Source organism: Ricinus communis, chromosome 3 (genome assembly GCF_019578655.1).
Source record: "Ricinus communis isolate WT05 ecotype wild-type chromosome 3, ASM1957865v1, whole genome shotgun sequence".
In the NCBI taxonomy this organism is placed as follows: Eukaryota; Viridiplantae; Streptophyta; class Magnoliopsida; order Malpighiales; family Euphorbiaceae; genus Ricinus; species Ricinus communis.
Genome location: NC_063258.1, coordinates 2,757,765 through 2,779,239, shown reverse-complemented (window position 1 = coordinate 2,779,239; position 21,475 = coordinate 2,757,765). Strand labels below are relative to the sequence as shown.

Below are 21,475 nucleotides of genomic sequence, written 5' to 3'. Positions count from 1 at the left end.
GCATGCGAGACTGTACAAGGCTATTTGTGGACACTTTCTTTAGTTTTGAAAACAATGCCAGCAGATGATGCCCCTGCTGGCGCAAGACAACATTATTGGATCAAGTCCTGGAAGATGATAATGTTTAGCAAGAACCTGGGTAGATGTTGCTTCTAAATTCATAGCAAGTTGTGTATCGAAATGAAGTGACTTGCATCAAAATCTAGTTTTAGCTCTAGCTCAATTAAAAACCCTGATACTGAGCATCTCCTCACCTAACTAACCAAAAAGGAGGAAAAAGAAAAAAGAAAAAAAGATAAAGAGTAAACAAGACGTCTTTATTAATAGGATTCACATTATTGGACAATTCAAATTTCTGTATAAATAAACTAAGTACCACAAACATGAACCAATCAAATTATGTGCACCGAATTCGTGGATTGATCAAATGCTAGATATTTTGGTTCCTTGAAGTCGTTACTAATTCACAATGATGTTCATATTTTAAGTTTTCCATGAAGCAATTGGTGGAAATGATGCATTGCTTTCTCAACTGTAGGAGCATATCTACCTCTGCAATATGCCGGTGATTCAAGGCCTCTCTGAACACCTTCACATAGCATGATATCTTCCATCTGCAAGTGACACATGAGACAGATAAGAATATGAACCACAGCTAAGATCTTTACTAGGGACTGGACAATCTGTACCTGTACTCTTTCACTATCGATTAGACTTCTGTCGATGAATGTTTTATCATTCTGAGATAACGTTGAAAAGAATCTTCATTAGAATGAATTCCTATTAATTGCATAATAAAAACTATACCTTGTTAAATAAAGATTCAATGGAGTTTATAACCATGAGCACCAATAGCATCAGCCTTAAAAACAGAATTTATTTTCCCATTATAGATTCTTTGCAATAACTTCATAAATTTCCCGAAAGTAGCCCGCATTCAGATCATTACAGCTAAATTTATCGCATTCAGAATATTTGCACTATTACCAAGTACTGAGTGTGAAGGGATGGCTAACTGTACCCTGCCCAGCATCTTGGCCAAGGTTGCACATTCATAGCTAATCTTCAGACTCACTTATGTAGAAGATTAAAAGTCGATGGGATAGAATGAGAGTTGCTTTTAACTCATAAACAAGACTCAGACAGTAACATCAATAACTTCAAAAACTAAGATTTGCAACCCCCAAGAAAATAATTATAGTAGCCTAACGCAACTTTTATTAACTGAGTTTTCATGCCAATATCGACATTAGTAGAACTATAAAGCAGGAATAACTTAAATTGCATAATAACTAATCACTTTCAAATTCAGTTACACCACATTTGGTAAAGCATAAAGTTAAGAAGCCGTGAATAAGGCAATTAAACAGATATAAGAACAATGAGTTTGTAATACATCCTCAGTAGTAGTATCTGATCCACCAAAATGATGATCACAAACACCCACGAGTACAAGGTTAGTATAAGATAATTGCACGAGCATCTATAACAATTACTTATCGAAAATATAGTAGGCAGAATTTACACTACGCTTAGAACATAAGAACAATACAGTAGAAAAATAAAAAGTTGATATCTGCATCTGCATGCCCATATGTGAACACTTTCTGTAACAGAATGCACAATTTTCTCTTTTTTTTTCAAAGAAGTACAGCTCAATAGTAAAAGAAGAAAATTATTTAGCATTTTTAAGTTGAGTACTTAGAGAAAGAGGAAACACACACCAAATTGAATAAGTGGAACCAACTTACAAACAATGAAGAGTGAATGTACAAATAGTAGTCCTGAAATTCGATCTCTAATATGATTCAAAATTTTATCTTGGATTCTGTGATTCCTTTTGTTAACTTAAACTCGATAAAAGGTACAATTTGGCCCCTGAACTTATCAATAAAGGTCAAATCACTCCTTTTAACCTTTTTAGGCCAATTTAACAAACATAGCAATTTTCACTCAAATAAGTCCAATTTTAAGTAAGTTGTCAGAGTAAGATAAATTCTCCTAATTTACCAATAGAAACAACTAAAATAAGATAATTTTTGTAGTTATCTTCACATAATATTTAATTATTTTTAACTCTTTCTGTCGCTCTATACACTAAACTAAACCACCATTGTTTGGAAAAAATAACTAACCACCATTGAAATCGTTCAATTCCTAAAATAGGGTCTAGGAAAATGAAATCAAATCCTCACTGCCACTCCTACCCAACTGGCGGCGCTTGATCCAGACCAATCAAGCTTTGTACTTCTTCTTCCATGATGCCCATTTTGCACTATTGAACATCATAAAAAGTCCATTTACATTTTTTATTTTTGATAATTCCATTGCAAGTTTTCATTCTCATGTTGCTTATTTGTATTATTCTATTCTTTTATGAGGGTGAGTTTGGTGTTGGTGGTGGCAATAGGATGGTGTTGGTGGTTATTAGATCAGATTAGTTAAGAGTTCTATTCCTCTTAGGACTTCAGATATGTCTTTAAAACAAGTTAAATTCGTAAGCTCTTATTAGATTATGATTAATTAAGGTTTTTACTTTTTTTTTTCAAGCCAAAATTACTTGTATCTTGCTTGTCTGAATGCAGAATTTATTTATCGAGGAATTGATCTATCCTTGTGGCATACTTGAAATTGGGGTATAAGGAACTTAGTTTTCTATAGGTTCTAATTCTTGATCATCTTACAATATGATTAGATGATCCCAAGGTTTGATTTTAAGTTGTTTATTGAGTTTTCAAGTTAGTGGTCCACGGGTTCAGAAGAAGTAGAGTTTGTGAGTTCTATTCTTGGAGGTTCTTTAACAACCCTGAACCTATCCCATGTTTAGGCCCAAGTTGAGTTTGGGGAATACCCAATGGCAGCTTGTCCAGAGCTGGGAGATGTGGAAGGATGGAAGGATGGATTGAATTTATGTAAAAGCAAATTAAAGATGTCTAATTTTTATTTGATACAGCACAACTACTTGGTTACAGGACTACCACAACAATGAGATACAATGGATTGGATTCAATGTCACGGTAGGCAAAACTGCATGCTATGTAAGTCATAGTAGTGAATATGAAGGAATAGATACGATAAACTAGGAATATTCATACTCTATTGATGCAAGATAGTTCATAATAAGGAAAGGTAAACCTGATTTAACAGTGACATGGGATTTCTTTTTCATCTCCCATTTCTTTTCTGACTAATAATAGCCTCCCAGAGTTTACATTACTAGAAAGCCTAGTAAACAGTCACCACTTTATGTAACAGAAAAAAGGTTTGAGTGCAGCAAAAACCTGGGGTACATAGAGCATCTCAATGAATGTTGGTTCAGACTGACCATTGGACCTTAAACCAAGTCTGAGATTAACTTGGCCTCAACTAAAGTTAAGTTAAAGCAACTACTCCATTCCTAAGAGAGGAAACAGAAGAGAGGTTCTCTGTCCTTCAACATGCCAACTATCCTATGATTTTCAATATTGCATGATGCAGGAAAGAAAAATTTAGAAAGTACCTTATAATCAGCTTCAACAAAATAGTCAAATATCACTTGGCATTTGCTGGGTCCTAACGGGAGTACAAGATTGGTGTCCATCCAAGGTCCATACCTGTAACATCAAGAAACAACTCAACATACAAAAGAATGAAAATAAGTATCACATAATCAATCATAATTACATCTAGCACCTAAAACATGTACCTATTAATCATGAAGTTGGGAAAAATGAAAGCATATATAGCTTTTGATCCAAGCCGATCAAACTCATCTACACTCCCCATTGAGCCACCTTCACATTTTTGGATGCTAGCCCTTTCAAATATCTATCTCAGAAATGCAGACACTTCAGGTGGGTGGGCAAACATACTTCCAATGATATGTCAAATGAATGATAATTGAGGTATCAAATGTGTGTGATGAGTCAATATCAGTCTCCCAAATCTATAAAACCAATGAGCTACAGGTGATAAACCTCAAACACAAAACCCAAGTATTAGAAAACACTACAGATGCATACTGTGGTGGAGTAAGAATCAAGCTTAAGACCAGATGCCAGGGATTTATGTGCAAATGGCACATGGTAACCACCATCTAGATAGTTGTCACAAAACACCTGAGGAAGAAAAGGAAAAAGATTAGCAAGCCAGACATGATGCAAGAAATGGCTATTGGTTTCAAAACTTTATACAATTTTCATACAGAACAAGACTCATTGACAGGAAAGATAAATTTATAGAATAATGATGTCAAACCAATAAGGAATTACAATATCAAAACTGATGTAGAACCACTAAGGAACTACAGCATACACAAACATGCACCCAAGCATACAGCTACAAGAAAAGCACAGTTTTGAGGAAATAATAATCTTTTAATTGCTGAATTTGACTCCATGACATAAACTATGGGTATTTATAGAACCCAAACCAACCCTCCTAACCAAGAAAAACTAAAACGTTATTAACTAGGAAATAATAACTAGGAAACTTAAAACATTGCTAACCAGGAAAGAATTCCTGAAAGTAATTTCCAAATTTAAAATTCTGTAGCAGCATCATTCTCCTCTAGCTGGAGAAAACTCGACCTCAAGTGTAATACTGGCGAAGCATGAACAATTGGATTTGGAAAAGATGTAGCTTTATCTTCTTGGATAAACTCTAACCTTTGATATTCTGTTGCGTCACCAAGTTCATCGACACATATGAAATCAATCCTAGGTTGCAATGAAGACCCCCTTGATTTTATAATAAATAATAAAATCAGATTGGCAATTAGTTTACCTTCCCCAAAGTAGTTTCTTCAAATTTTTCTAACTCCGTTATATCTTAATAGATTTCAAGGTCAAGAACTTTTGGTTCTTTAAATTTGTCCTGCTCAATCTCATCATCTTTGATGTCAACATCAGACTTATGACTCTTCAATTTCTGCTTCCTGCTCTTCATGACGAGTTCTTTTGTCTGGCATCATCTGAAATTTTATTTTCTTGAAAAATAGCTTTAATCTCTAAAGAGAAATTCACTCTCAAGATTATATTAAAAAGTGTGGTAAGAAAGAATATATATATACAGCCCTAGGGATCCATAACAGGAAAGTTGACTAACTTCCAATATCTACAAAGGAATTAACTGCTATAGTAGGACAGAATAAATACTACTATATACAGATCTTATTTCTCAATATAGAACCAAAAACATCAGTTCTATACAGCTCTAAAATAAAATTTAATCCTATGATATAGATTCTTCAACAATCTCTTCTATTGTTGCCATCATCTTTCAAAATACTTTCAGCCATCTTATCATGTTGATTTGAGTAGGCTTAGTTGTTCAAAGATGATGGGGTATTTGAGTAGACATCATTGATACCTATAATTAGAATCACTTTGTTGTTGATGATACTGCATTCTCCATACTCTAAGTTGTTTCTCTAAGTACAAGAGAGATTAAGAAATCTCGATTTTATCAATTTCATAACTAATAATTAAATCAAAGTAATTTCTAAAATTAAATTTCCTCTAACTACATGAACTAATTTTCGCTACTAGAAAATAAGCAGGGAACTAGGACAACTTCACCTTGAGCAAGGGACTTCCATCCACAATTACTATTTTGGACATTAAAGGTCTGAATTCAGGAGGAAACTTATAAGAATCAAACCTTCCAATTACATTCAATATTGTATGTACGCCTGCAAACATAACTCAAGGAAGAATCAACTCCATTGGTTTTAAGTAGCCCCGAACAACTGCCAAGCCATTCATTTTCCACCATGTTGCCATCAACTTCCTGCTGAGGTGAACTCTCCCTGTCCACATTGAGAAGAACAAATGGACCCCAAGCAGCTACATTTATTGGAAGAAGCCCATACTCCTATACTCCATGGTCAGAGAAACCAACTATGTTATCAGTCGACTCTAAAAATGTTTAGGTAGAAATTGAGATTACTGCTGTAATATTTCAACATACATCTAAACTGAAATTTTGCATTCCTGTTATCCTTGTTGCTTTAAGAAGTGCTCCGTCTAGGCCATAGGTCCATGCCTGCACAAAAAGGTTGGATATACATTTAGCCTATGCAATAGGTTAATCTATCTATAACATATGAAACACTTGAGCAGACAAAAGAAGTACTATTATTTTTAAATATATTCTTTTTACAGATATGAATATCCTTAAAAAAGTGAAATTCCAAATCTCTAACTATATTTTTTGTCATATTAGTATGTGTAATACTTGTAGAAACATAATTACTTATACTAATTCCTAACCCTACTTGATACAAATAATTCCTAACTCCAAAGTGTAACCCTTACTTCTAAGAAACTATCTTAATAAGTAACATTCCCAAACTAAACAAAACATAAAACAAGTCATAAAAATCAATAAAACAAAGAAACCTAACCAAATTTCCTGCTTCGCAATTCAATATTTATGTTTCTCAATGTCATTACCAGATAATTAATTCATGTGGGATATTTCCAGTCAATGACTTAAGGTGGCAAAAAATCAATCATGTTCTCTATTCCATTGGGCTTCAAGTTAGCATAGTTATTAGGTGCGCAAGGTACACAAAGGCGCAAAGGGGTCCTAGAGCCTAGGCGCAAAGCACAGGCGTGCGCCTGATAGACATAAGGTGCAAAAAGAAAAAAAAAATAAAAACTAACAAAGAGAAAACAATTAATACTCAAAACACTTAATCATGATAAAAAACACATAAAACTTAACAAAAAGGTTTCTAAATCCAGAACATATAAGGTTCCTAATCCTAGTAATATTAAGCTAAAGCAACAATTCTAAAAACACTTAACCAGTATCAAAGCACAGTTAATCATAATCAAGCTCAATATTGTCTCCATTATCATCATCATCATCATCATCAAATTCCAGCTGATCACTTCCAATTTTTCTCTTCTCATTCATATTCTCCATAATCTTCTTCAAAATAAATTTCTTCCTCGTCTAAAGTACTAAAGGAGGGTTAGCTTTCATATGAGAAGATGCCTTTGTTATTTCATTTGCCTAAGCCTAACACTTGAAGAAACAGATAGGACATTTTTGCCTCTAGTACGAGATGCCTCCACTTCAACTCTACTAGCTCTAGCAAACTGGTTAGTTGGAACAGATCTGCAACTTCTTTGTGACCACCTTATATGGAAGAGAGCGGCAACTCCTATGAGCACAGCGTCTTCTTTTCTTTCATTTGGTTGTTACTTGTCTTCTTTGCCCCGAGTCTCTTTTTCTTTTAATCCTTTCCTTTATTCTTTTTCTTTTAATCTTTTTTATTAGTTTTTGAGAAGAACTTGGTGTCATATGGCCTGGCATAAGCTATTTTTAAACTTAAAAAGAATGGCCAGATTTTTCCACCACTGAGAGCGCCTCGCCTGCAAGTCAAGGAACACCAGGCCTTTGGCTGGCTAAGGTGCAAGGGCACACGCCTGGTACGCCTTGCGCCTAAAGCGCATCTTTAACAACTATTCAAGTTGACATATTTTGTCAATGAGAGGAGAAATCAATACTATAAATGGTGAGTTCAGTGGAAATTATCCTTGAGTTAATCTCATGTGATTCTACTCTTTGGATATAGTTGTAGTCATGGTAATGAGTTCACCTTCAAACTGGACTCCTTTTGGCAGTACCTTATTCTTGGCTGGATCACATGACTTGCTAAATTCCCCTCAATTCTATTAGCCCTCCCACAAAGCTGTTCCTTGTCAAAGACAAGAACCATAATTTTGTGGCAAGAATGATGGATGAAATGTTTTCCTGTATGAGATTTTTAACTTCCTTTAATATAATTGGAAACCATCAGAAGGAAAACAACATACGGAATGTTGCCTGCAATTTTTCACTTAATACATCTCCTGCAACCTAAATATGATCAAGCATACCTAGATCATGAAAAATTGAACAAATTCGTTCATGATATGAATTCAACATATACACTTGACCAACAACATGATCAAATATAATGCATTATTGAAAATAAAATATAAATATTTTAAAGAATTGAGAAAACTCACATGGTAAGGACATACAAAGCACGACTTTTGACCGCAGCCTGATGCAAGAACCGAGCCATGATGGCGACAGACATTGTGAAACGCATGAACCTTGCCATTGTCATCACGACACACAACAAACTCTACATTTCCTAATCTGTATTATAATTGATCCTCCATTAGCTTCTCAAAAATTAAAACATGAAGTTAAAAAATGCTAAATGTTTGTACCTTCCAGTAAAGAAGTCACGAGGACTCTTTATCTGCTTAGTGAAACCTGAAGATTCAACATTCAGGCAAGAATTTGATCACTGTAGTTTTTTTTTTGTTAAAATAGAAAACAATTAGACAGTAAAAGTAATCAGTTCATAAAAAAGACTGACCAACAGCCTGCCAGCCTTTATAGAAGACGCAATGGAGTTCATAATCGTAGAAAGAAGGGTCTGTATACCAGGAGCTTGGTGGTGTGAAGGCTTCCTCAACGGGAATGTGAGGGTCGAATTTATTTACTAAATTTTGAAAGTGAGTTTGGAGAGAATGTGAATTTTTAGGTAGAGAGTGGAAAGATCGATGTTGAGCTGTAACTGAACTTTGGTTTTTGATTTGAAGGCTGCGACTGACAATCGGTGTCAAAGTGATCATCGCTGCGACTGTGATTATGGTCATCTCTACTGACGGTTGCTCAAAGTAAAATCAATTTCAACTTTCCTCCTCTGTTTTGGCTTTCCTCATCCTCCCGAACCTTTTTCCGACTCTTTGCCTCCTGAATTTGTATCAATAGAGCAAAGTGACCCAAAATCAACTTTGTTCAATCATATTTAGTGCAAATCTTTTGTTTATAGCTCAATCCTTTTAATTTATTTAATGGGGTAATTACTTTTTACATTTAGAATATACCAGTTGTTCTTTATGTTGATCTTATTATATTAAAGCTAAAGTTTAAAAAATAATTATATAATTTAGCACTTTTATATTTAAGAGATAAATTATTTTTTATATCAAATGACATGCGTTTTATTTTTTTAATATTTTTTAGATATATTTAATATTTTTTTTATTTTTTAGATTATAAATATTAATAGAAATATAAATATTTGATAAAATAAGTGTTTTTAATTAATATATCATCCAATTAGAATTTTGTAATCATAAAAAGTTTTTAGAATATATTTTTTAATTTTAATCAAATTTAAGAAATAAAGTTTTAATATATTAATGAATTCTTTGATTTATTGTTAGATACCACATTGTTTATAAAATTATAACTTAATAATAGTACATATTAAATATATGTAAAACTATATAAAAATAATAAAAATATAAATATATATCTAGAAAATGCTAAGAAAATAAAACACGTGATATTCATTTGATATAAAAATTTATCTATCCCTCAAGTGAAAAAGCGTTAAACCCTAGGGTAATTTTTTTTTTAACTTTACTTTATATCCTTCGTCATACACCATAAGTGTGACATGTTTGATCCTCCACTAAGGGTAATGTTGACCTAAGGTACAATTTATCTCTATTTTAATCTTAACATCCAAATTAAATATTACTAACATAGTGTCTAAGTGTCTATATGATAGAGCATCAAAGGAACCTATCAAAGTAAAAGTATCATAAAGTTTCTAAGAAATGATTATAAAAAGCCCTGAAAAGCGCGATTGGCAAAAATAAGATAGCGTTGGGAATGCCATTGATGAAGTCTCAAGTAAAGAAGAGACACTTGGCAGTCAACGAACAAATCACTCAAAAAGCGTGAAGGCACTTTAATTGGAAACTAAAAGTCCCAACAATGGCAGACGATAACGCAATGGGAAGCGTGAGGGCGCTTTTGAGCGCGAACAAGGCAGGCACAAGGGCACAATTATGGCGTGAGGCCGGTTTTTGCAATTAATGCGATGTCAATAACTGTTGAGATATCAACTACCAAGTCAGAGCCACGTGTCTGAGCCGTTGGAGCCCCAACATCTCTTTTTAGAAAGCATAGGCGCACTTTATAAGACTTCATGCAATTTTTTGTCAAGTCATCAATCTTGCATTTAATGAGTTTTAGATCCATTGTAATGTCTCTAAGAGGTTGATAAAGACTCAATAAGTAAGTATGTGATTTAGGTATATCAAAACTCTTGCAAACTTATTTCTCTAACTCTCTACATCTAATTTCTTTGATTGTATAGTGTATTGAGTTGAAACTCATTGTTCATTTAAAAGTGTGAATGGTTGTTGTATGAGCCTAAGTATTAAAAATACAAAGAATTAGTTGTTAAGTAACCATTCCCATATCATGTGTAAGTCCAAAATATGCAATATGAAGAAATTAAGGGCAAAGCATGGATTTAAACACCAAAGTATGAAATTTTATATCTCTAGAAGTTTAAAGTTTTACAAAAAAGTAGCAAAAGGGTAAAAATACAGAAGTAAAAAGTCAAAGGTTCTTTCTCAAATCCCCCATCCCTTCGTTAGAGTCGGTATCCATCCCTTGGTTCGCAAGGTAGACAGTTGAAGTGTCAAGGTGTCAATCCTACGCTGTTGGGCATCAATTTGACGTTGTCGATCATCCACCTGCCCCTGTAAGCTCTCATAGTCCCTCTGATGAAAACCCAAAAAGAGATAAGTTAGTACATTTTATACAAGCATACATGCATACATATCACATTATATAAATCATTTTCTTACCCGCCAATCCTCGCCAAGGATGAAGAACTGCCTTCTCGCAACACTGACCAATCGATGTACGTACTCAAACTGGTCTCTTTGAACTTGTGTGATTACTTTTATGTGTTACTAACATTTTGGAAAATAAGAGATGTGAAAATAAAAGGGAGTAACGCATATGTGTACAAGTACTCCAGCAGAAGGCAGTGCTGCATAGTGAGTCGATGCTCTATCGCACCGTGTGGACTCCAGTACGAGACCATCAAGTCTGGAAGGAATGGTACACTCCTAGGAATCACATCTAACGTAGCTATAGGAGGTGCCTCAGATGCAACACCAGCAGAAGAACTAGAGATATGGGAAGGCCTAGAGCGACGAGCAAATCGCCCTTTTGTCAGTTCAAAAGTAGCAGGGCTACGCTGAATAAATTATAGTCAAAGTAGTTGGGTAAATGAGAGAAAATAAAAAAAGAATAAAGACTCAATAAAGTAAGTCAGAAGAAATACCTAAGCAATAGTGTCATCATCAAAAGGAACGGGCCCTAGCAGTTGAGGGATGAAAGAAGTATAGTTTGTCCTTCAGAAACGGACTGTGAGATCCTCAGGCTCATCATACCCCACCAAACTCAACTCTAGCTTCTTCCCAGCAAGATCGATTGTCTAAAACATGGAGAGAGGTGGAGACAAAAGGAATTGGCGTCTGTTAGGCTCCTGCTCCCATCCATAAATTCTCTTGCCCAAGTACCATGCCTGACAAGCAGGTTCGGCCAACATCCACCTCTCAAGTAGAGCATATACTAAGGTATGATTCGTCCTCCTAATAACTGATGGGAGCCTAGCAACAAATCGACAAAAGCTAGTGTCTTCGATTCTAGCTGGAACAGAGCTTGGGAGCTTATCAAACCACTCACGAGCCTTGTAGAAATTTCTAGTGAACCGGATCGATACAACATCACTCTAGAAAAAGTGCGAACGCAGGTATGTAAACACAATGCACATACAAAAAGCTCCAAACAAGTAAGTATGTTACTGATTTATTGTTATTTTACGCTAAAACGCCCTAAAAATTAGTTGTCGGGCCATGCACAATCGATTAGGACTGTGCAGAGCCGATCGGCTGCGCGCACAGCCAAATCAGCTCTGTGGGTTAAGGCACTGTACTTTTTGCCATTTTTAGTAAAATTACACATGTTTTGGGCAAATGACATGTATATCTAGTGTATAAGTTGCAGAAAACATATTTAATGCAAGAAAAATATCTTTCTGGTATACTTGATGAGTGTTCAGTTTGGCCAAGAGAGGGATTTCTTCCCCTTTGACAAGTCTAAGATTGTTCTTGCGAAAATCAGTGGTGAGAATTTCCAGTTAGGTGCAATTAGAGTGCGTCCTAAGAATCTAGAAGTCGAGGCAGTCATTTTAAGATTGATTTTGCAGAATTTGGTTAAGAAATGAGAGAAAAAAATTTAAAAAAAAAAAGTGAAAAGGAACTTAAGAGAAAAATAGGGTGGAAATAAAATAAAGTGAATAATGAATAGATGGAAAGATATTTATTATAATATATATAAAAGTTCAAAAGAGAAGGATAAGTAAAATTATTAAAAAGACTTTTCTATATTTTTTTAAAATTATTAATTAGTTTTTATATAAATTGATTACTTAGTTTTGGATTAGGTTTTTTTTTAAAATTATTAGTTAGTTTTTAAAAAATAATTATTAGTTAGTTTTATATAAGTGATTACTTAGTTTTGGATTAGGCGTATATATCTAAGTAATTTACATAGAACAAAAGTCTTTTGGTATTGTGATAATGCATAGTCTTTCAAAATGGTCTGTATGGAAAGTGGAGCCGTACCAAAATGACATTTTTATATTTTTTAAACTATTAGTTAGTTTTTATATAAGTTAATTATTTAGTTTTGGATTAGTTTTTTTTTAAATTATTAGTTAGCTTTATATAAGTTGATTACTTAGTTTTGGATTAGGTATACATAGAAAATATTAAATATCTCGTCACTTTTTATCTCAATTCTTACCCATTTGATGTGGCATGTATTAATTTTATAAAATTATCCTTAATAAAAACATTTATTTTTTAATTAAAATTGCCCTTAATGAAAAAAATTTCTCTCTCCTTGTACTGTATTTTCTTATCTTCTCTATTTTCTCTATATACTCATTTATTAGAATAATCAAAATATGAAAGAAAGAGAAAAATTACTCATATACTAATATGTCTGTCCAACTTGTTTTTGTACAATAATCAAGTCATCATGAGCACAAATAATATGGCCAATATAATTTAGTTTAGTAAATTACTCATGAAATTGTAACAAATAATAGCACTAGAAAAAAAAATATAAAAATCAATTTCTAGGTAACGGTGCTAAACTTTTAAGAGTCTAATCTACCAGCAAGTTATAATTTTGAATTTTAAGAATCCAATCTATTATGAAAAATTTAAAAAAAAAAAAAAAAAACTTCCGAAAGTGTAAAACTTGCTAAGCTAAATTTAATACTCCAAGCCAGATCAATGTCCTTCAAAAATGCCATACATTTCTTCCTTTAAGCTTATCCTTAGATCTTTCATGAAAAGATTGAGCACCTATAAAAGAGGATGTTGTAAGGTACACTAAATAATGGCATTTGAGCCAAAACAAAAAAAACATCAACTTTAACAAAGTATGCCTGCAAAATGGTTCTAAAAATTTCAAACACTCACTTGCAATAGACTTTGAGTAACATTTTGCCTTTAAACATTCAATTCATAAAAATTTTCTATACCAAATTGAATCGGATAGCCCTGTAAATATGATGAATTTCTATCGAATACTATATTTTTCATGTCATATCCTCCTCTCCAAAAACTAGGTAAATGGAACTAAATTCATTATAATTATTTAATTTCATACCAAAGTTCTTATAGTCTAGTAATAAGATGATATGAGAGATGTTTCTTTTAAGAATAAGTGAAAGTCATTGCATTAGCAGTGGCCCTATTATCATTGCCTGTCTTTGAAACATTTGATGAAGGTGAAGCAATCTTGTAATGACTTCTCAAATGACTACCTGGATACTTTTTTTTCATAATAAGAAAATTAAATAAATGTGTTAAAAAGACACATATAATTTCAATAATTGCAGCAGCTAATAAATCTTAAAACTATAAAAGTTGTGGTTACTTATACCTTTAATCATCAACTGAATATAAAGTGTTTGAACAAAGTGGGGCAGCTAGATAGCTAGCTTTTACATGACTCCATGAATTTGCCTATACACAACAAAAATCCAAAAGTAACTAATAATATCAAAATTGATAATATACAAAGGACAAAAGAACATTAGGTTTAAGTAACATACCATTGTGTTCATACTTTCTTGAGTTCCAACTCCATTGATATTTTTGAGAGGATGATTCAGTGGCTATGCCACTATTATTTTCAATTTTTTGTGCCTCTTTTCCTATCAAAAGTACATCAATAATAATAAAATAGTAAATAAATTCAATAAAATGAAACACAACTCACAAAAGGAGCATACTTTACGTACCTTTTTATTTTTTTGGATTGTTCTCCTTAGATTGCTTACTTTTCTTTCTATTTTTGAGTTTTTAGACCACATGTTCAAGTCTGGAAATTCTTCTTTTAATTGGAGGACGATCTTTTCTTCGAGTAACCAAAGGATCTAGCACCTTATTTTCCTCGTCAAGTACTTCACTTTCATCTTGAATAAGATCTTGTGTAGACAAATATGCATGTGCTAATTCAGCCTTGATAACCTTAAACTTTAATTCTTGGATGCTCTTTACCACAGTTTGATATATTTCATCAAAATCTGTAGCAATAGTTGCTACCTCTTAGAATTCATTATACATTTTCTGATATTGAATCATTGACTACTACAAAAGGAGCAAAGGGCATATCGTATTTATTAGTAAGATTTGTATCAAATGTGATGACTTCTCTAAAAGCTTCATAAGCTGCTATGCTCCTTCCATCTGCCCAAAACAAGTTCTTTATTCGACATTTCTTATCAACTGCTGTTGCATAAAAAGAATTTGGATTGCTCTTTTGTGCTTCAATAAAAAATTTATAAACTGCATCTCCATCTTCCTTTCCAAGTCTTATTCGTCTGACATTTTCAATATAGTTTCGACATTCTTTCTCACCAAAAGTTACATTTTCATATCCTCCTTCTTCAATAACAAATTAATGGAAATTTTTACTCACATTTATTCCAGCTTGATCATTTATCTCAAGCCTTCTTTACAGATGGTCATCAAGCTTCTTGTTGCATCTAAATATCGTGTTTTTCCAGGACTCAAAATATGATTGTGATTGAGTGCTACAGTTGTCACTTGAATGCTCCCATTAGAACACACTTCTAGTCTGATTTTTGCATCACATCCTTTTTGTCTGACAATTGGGATTTAAACAAATTTCTTTTAGCAGCTGTGGATTTTCTTGTTTTAGAACAAGCAAGAGTAAAATATTTCATCGTCCCATCATCACCACGTTTTAAGGTCCTTTTGCAGATGCTAACTCCTTTCTGCTTTGCATAGTTAGAATAGTAAGTAACAACTTCCTCTTGAGAGCTAAATAACATACCAACTTTTGGTTCTTCAAATACTTTTTTCTCATTTATAATTTCCAAATTTTCTCTATTATAACCACTACTATCCTCACTTGAAGTACCCATGTCAACTAATACCTTAGAGATTGAGAAATATAATAATAAAATACACCAAAAACATGCAGTAAGATTTTATAAACAATTAGACAAAACTAGAAAAGGAAATAGAAAAGTTACCGTCAAAAGGCAGAGCAATTGTTAGAATTAAGGTAGATTACTTATTCAGTTTATATATCTATGAAATTTACATAAAACAAAAGTCTTTTGGTATTGTAATAATGCATTGTCTTTCAAAATGGTTTCTATGGAAAGTGGAGTTCGTAGAGGAAGTTTGCTAACTGTACTCCGTTCTTTCAAGAAAAGAAAATATATAAATTTGTTTTTATAGATTTTTCTAAAGTTTAATTTTAATTATATTAGGATTAGAATTATATTACAATTAAGATTTTAATATAGCTACTGGCATATAAATAGTATCATTTGGTATATAAATATTACAAATAACACACAAAATTATTTTCATGAAGTATGAGTTTATTTTTATGAAGCATAAATCTAAATCATCTTCATGAAGAAGAAAGGTTAGTAATTTATTTTTTTGCTTAATTTCTTGCACTATTACATGGATCCTTGTAATTGTCTTTTTTTTTAAATAAGGTATTTAATAAAATAAAATTGAAATTTGTAAGGGTTTATATATCTTGTAATATTTATTTGTTTATATAAACGGCTAAATATGGATTCCAATGCCACAACAAAATTATAAATACAATATAAGTATAACATAAATAAAATTTTTAACCTCCATTTTAGATGATATTTATATTATACTATATATATATATATAAAAGGATCATGATTGGTGAATATAACAAATAGATTCAGGTACGGCTGGCTGCAAACCTTTTATAGTATAAAAGCAATCAACTTTTTTAAAGGAAATTATTCCAAAGGGGGTGTTAGTTTTAACTCTCCAATCATGCTCAAACCGAGAACAAAACTTACTATTTACAAATTCTAATTACTAAAAAAGTTATATTTTTATTTGTTAGTAGTTGTATTTGTCCCACATTAATAAATGATTTGACTGTTATAGTGTATATGTGTAGATTGAACACCCTCTTCCTATAAGCTAGCTTTTGGGAATGAGTTATATTCAAGTCCATTTGACATGTTATTAGAGCCGGCATTTTGTCTGCGATAATTGATTTAAACCCTCTTTCTATAAGCTAGTTAGTTTTTGAGAATGAATTCTATCTAAATCTATTTGACATTTATTGTCACTCCTAAAAAGAAGAATTAATAAATTAATCATTTTTTATCTACTATTAGTAATTTATTTTTGTCAATTCTCTCAGTTAGTGACGGTATGATATGCACGCTTTAGTAGATCCCCTGTGGAGAGCAAGGAAAAGAATTCCAAATAGTAAACCTTTGCAAATTGAAAGTAACTGTTAATAAAAATCCATCCCCTCCTTTTTCTTTTAAACAAAAAAGAAAATTAAATAAAATAACAGTTAATTGCAAATATGCGCTATAGTATTAATGTTTCTTTTTCTATATAAAATTTTATCATCTTTTTGTACTGTCACCATATTTTTAATTATCTTTTAAAATTTATTTTTTTCTTTTATATTATTTAATTTTATAAAGTCCAGTTTGTTATTCTAATTTGTCTTAAAAATATGGTTATATGTGTTATTATTGACAATATCAAATTATAACTTTTTATTATGTAAATAATAATGATTCTTATTATTAATATATATTATATTTTTAGTTATATGTATAATGATGTAATATTTGTTGTATTCTTTTGATTATAATAATAAATATCAGAAAATCCAATTATTAAGGTTACATGCATCACATGTGGATACAAAATTAAATACATCTTGTACCAATAATATATTGTATATGTAATTAAATATTAAAGTATTTATTAATTAGTTATGACTTAATTTATTAAAGTATGTTATTTTTAGATACAAAATAATTTTATATAAATTAAAAATAAAATTAACAATAGTAAAATAAAACATGATAAGAAAATTTATTCTTAAAAAAATATATTTTACGGATACTAAAACTCAAATACTTTAATTTAACTATTGTTAGAATACAAAATTAATATTAAATTGGATAATTTTATAATTATAATCTCATATAAAATAATAATTATAAGAATATTAGATAATTTTAATATAAAATATTAAGCAGTAAATATTATTTGAACTCTAAAAAATTATAACAAATTTATTTATTATTACCTTTAAAAAAGAGAGAATATTTTATTAATAATAAATAGGTTTTTTATTTACAAAAATAATAAAAATCTAAAGAAATGGACTATAATTTGAAAAAAAAATCACATTTTAATACTAAAAGTACCTATAATTTTGAATTTGATAAGTTTCTACATTAATCAAATTTGATAATTTAGTTTAATAGATTTAAAAATATAGAAGATAGGTCATTTTATTTAAAAAAACAGAGAAAATTTATATCAATATTATAATCTAAGAATTATGCTAGATATTTTTATAATTTTAAATTTTAACAATAGTTACATTTCATTTTATCAGTAATAACAAATTTTAGCTAATAAATTATTATTATCATTATTATTATTATTATTATTATTATTATTATTATTATTATTATTATTATTATATATGAAATCGAAAGAATGGACAAATAATTTTATTACAAATATCTTCATATATTATTTTATTATGGTTCATCATATCATATTTATTAACTGTTTCAATTGATAATTAATATTTATAAATTAGTTAAATTGTTTGAAGAATAAACAACATTTAAATTAAAAAAATTTAACTCATTGAGGATGTTATTAAATTAACTAATAATAAAAAGAAGAAGAATAAATAATTAAAATCTGATAAAACATATGAATTTTTGTCTAAGAAATTATATAAGAAGTATTGTTAAGTATATACTTTATGAAGCTAGCACTTTATATTTAAATGGAACTTATAATTAGTAAACATTACAGGATATTATAAATATCTAGTATATTAATTTTTATTTTTTAATTATTTTATTTTTATTAAATGAACAATAACGAGTTTCAAATATTAAATTCACGTGCAATGTCGTGGAGAAAAAACTAGTATGTCTAAATAGGGTAAAAATGCTATTTTGGTCCTTGACTCTAAAATTACACCTTGGTCCTTGGATGGACCAATTATCAATACAAGTCTCTAAAAGACATCTAAAGGTTAATTTGCATTTTAAGGCGGAAATTTTTAAAAGTTATGTCCTTAACCTATCAAAATTATATTTAAGTTCTTGGGTGGGCCAAGTACTAGTATAATTTCTAAAAGACATCAATTGAGTTAGATTGCACTTTGAAGCGGGAATTTTTAACCAAAAGTATCCAGAAGTAGAAATTTACCAAATTAACCTGAAGTAGCAAATATAATATAATTACATCTTGGGAAGTAGCCAAAGAGAAGTCTCTGCCAAGGTAAAATTGATGGGTGTAGTTTCCAAATTGACGGGCGTGGTTCTCAAATTGATGGGCGTGGTTCGCAAATCGACGAACGTGGTTCATAAATCAACGAGCGTAGCTTCCAACTCGACGGGCATGGTTCCTTAATTGACTGGTGTGGTTCCCAAATCGATGGGTGTAGTTCCTAAATTGACGAGCGTAGCTCCCAAATCGACAAGTGTGGTTCCCAAATTGACGGGCGTGGTTCTCAAATCGATGGGCGTGATTCATAAATTAACAGAATATGGCTTCCAAATTGAAGGTGAAGTCTTCCAAAGATCAAGTAGGCAAAGTCCTCTAAAGCTCAAGCAAGCAAAGTCCTCAAAAGTCAAGTGGGCATGGTCCTTACCATAAGTCAAATTTACAAACATAAAATTTGAGCTTACGGGGCGTGACTTTTATAGCTCATCAAGATATCATTTTTTTCGTATCCTTAATATTTATGATTTGTCTCAATTTATACAATCGCATACATGCTTATAAATTTCAACAAATCGAAGTCAGCTGTCAGCACCCATTTTTCAGATCTAGATATCAAGGAAATTACGAAAAATCCTATGATGGCACGTCTCCCCAATCAAGGATCCATGCAATGAAAGAACTCCACTTATTACTTGTGAGTGATGGTTGGCTGATGTTGTAATTCCAAGTTTCGAGTGGAATCAAATAACCATTAACCGACGCCATCGAGGCTATAGAAACCAAAGTGCACAATGTGTGATAATGGTGCAGTGATACAAGAATCACTTGTTAAATAATAAAATTAAAGCTAAACATAAACTAGAATAACTTCTCTTATCCCTAGTGAAGTTGCCACTTTGGGCGCACATCTCAGTGTCTTTAGCGGCTACGGCACTGCAAGGCTTTTCAACCTAATCGGGAACACGCTAACTAGTCATAGATACTAGCGGAGATGAGAGTCGCCACTCGAGTAATTCATTGGAACACTTTTACTAATGAGTGATGTTTCTGGATTCCATAAGGAAGCTTACATCACAAATCTAGAGATAGATCGAGAAGCCAACTTACTTATTTGTGTATCTTTGTCTTTAATTTTATTATTTAATGAGTTATTCCCTATAAATGCAACAGTTATAGTATTTCACATCAAGCACTACAACATGTGATGCCCACCTAAGTCTAACCCATTTTAGGTTTAGCTCAATTTTTAATTAAATTGTTAGCCTAAATTAACTATTCAATTATGTACAAAAAGGTCCACATAGTCTAGCCCAATTATAAATTATACTTTAATTACCAAGTTTTAGAAATGGGCTACATCTTACATGCCAAGACTTGATTGAATGATCCTATTCTAGGTGAGTTGATTAATTAACTAAACATGGTAAAATTTATTAAGTCTAATTGGATTTTAATTTCAGCCTAAATTTACCAATATGTTAATCTAATGGACTATAAATTGCATGCCAAAGTCCAAGTTTTAAGATCTAAGTCTAGATGTTTAATTTTAGTTAACAATGATATAATAGTTATTTGTCATTATCAAAATAAAGTAAAAAATAAAACAAAATTAAACAACCCTTCTTACAACTAATAAATTTAAGAAAAATGACTAAAATAAGTTAAAATTGATAAAAATCAGGAAAAGGGCTCGAAAATTCGCGAATTAAGGCAGTTTGGGACGAACAGCAGATTGATGACATCATAGAGTCGATCCGCCTTAGCGCACAATCGATTGGTGACATCATAGAGCCGATCAACCTAGCACAGAATTGGCTCTACACAGAGCCCATCAGTTCAATGGCTTGATTATGGTCGATTTTGCAATTTTTTCGATCCTTCTTTGCCTAGAAGCCAATATAACATGCACAATAGATACAAATATGAAGCAAAAATCATAACAAGCAAATCAAATTAAGTCAGAAATCATAAAAATAATAAAAATAATATAAGGCAAATAAAACTTCACATGCAAATTCTAGATTTCAATCATGCAACCCTGAAAATTCAATATGATCATATAATTAAAAGAATAGATCTAACATATCACCTTAACTATTCCAATCATCAGATTCAAAATCCAATAAAAAATCAAAACATATTATTCCAAAAGAAATCTTAATCTAATCGTGTGAATTATAAATCAATAACTAAAAAAATCATTCCTAATCATATTTCTAAAACATAAAATAAAAGAACTATACTGGAAACACCACTTCCGTCCGACTTGCATGTGTTGTAAAGATGGGGATGCTAATGATACTGAATTTGGGGAACCCTCAGGTTGTCACCGTTGAATGCTGATTTGCGAGTCTCTGGAAAGGATGAGATGGTTGAATTGAAGATTAAGTGAAAATCCAGTGTCGTCCAGGGTTTTGAAAATCTTCTATCATTTTAAGATACTTTCCTAATTTAAAGCTATTTCTTAGTGACTTGCTCTCTTTGTTTTCTAAAACTCTCTGCTTTAATAAACATATGTGAATTCTCATAGGTTGCTGGTCTTCTGCTTAAATAAATGTAGCTAACCCTAGACCTCTGGTATATTGTTCTATTTATAGCAGTAGGGTTAGGAAACCCTAAATGTATTAGATAAGTGTTAATTATTTAAAATAAAAATCATCGATTATCTTTTCCTTTTATCAAATTAATATCTAATAAAATAAAATAAAATCTTTTATATTCAAATAATTATCACTAAAAATATCTATAGAAACTTCTTTTCATCA

General features: G+C 31.4%; 1 protein-coding gene across 1 annotated transcript; it reads right to left on the bottom strand.

Moving 5' to 3' along the window:
• Positions 1-296: 296 nt before the first annotated feature.
• Positions 297-8,808, bottom strand: LOC8258071 (choline monooxygenase, chloroplastic). The gene is made up of 10 exons (XM_002518210.4): positions 8,366-8,808; positions 8,214-8,259; positions 8,004-8,139; positions 5,950-6,024; positions 5,641-5,853; positions 4,002-4,097; positions 3,686-3,807; positions 3,500-3,593; positions 690-740; positions 297-614 (listed from the first exon to the last, which is right to left on the bottom strand). Exons 1-10 carry the CDS (start codon positions 8,646-8,648, stop codon positions 477-479), a joined length of 1,254 nt encoding a protein of 417 aa, XP_002518256.1. The 5' UTR covers positions 8,649-8,808; the 3' UTR covers positions 297-476.
• Between the last annotated feature and the right edge of the window lie 12,667 nt (positions 8,809-21,475).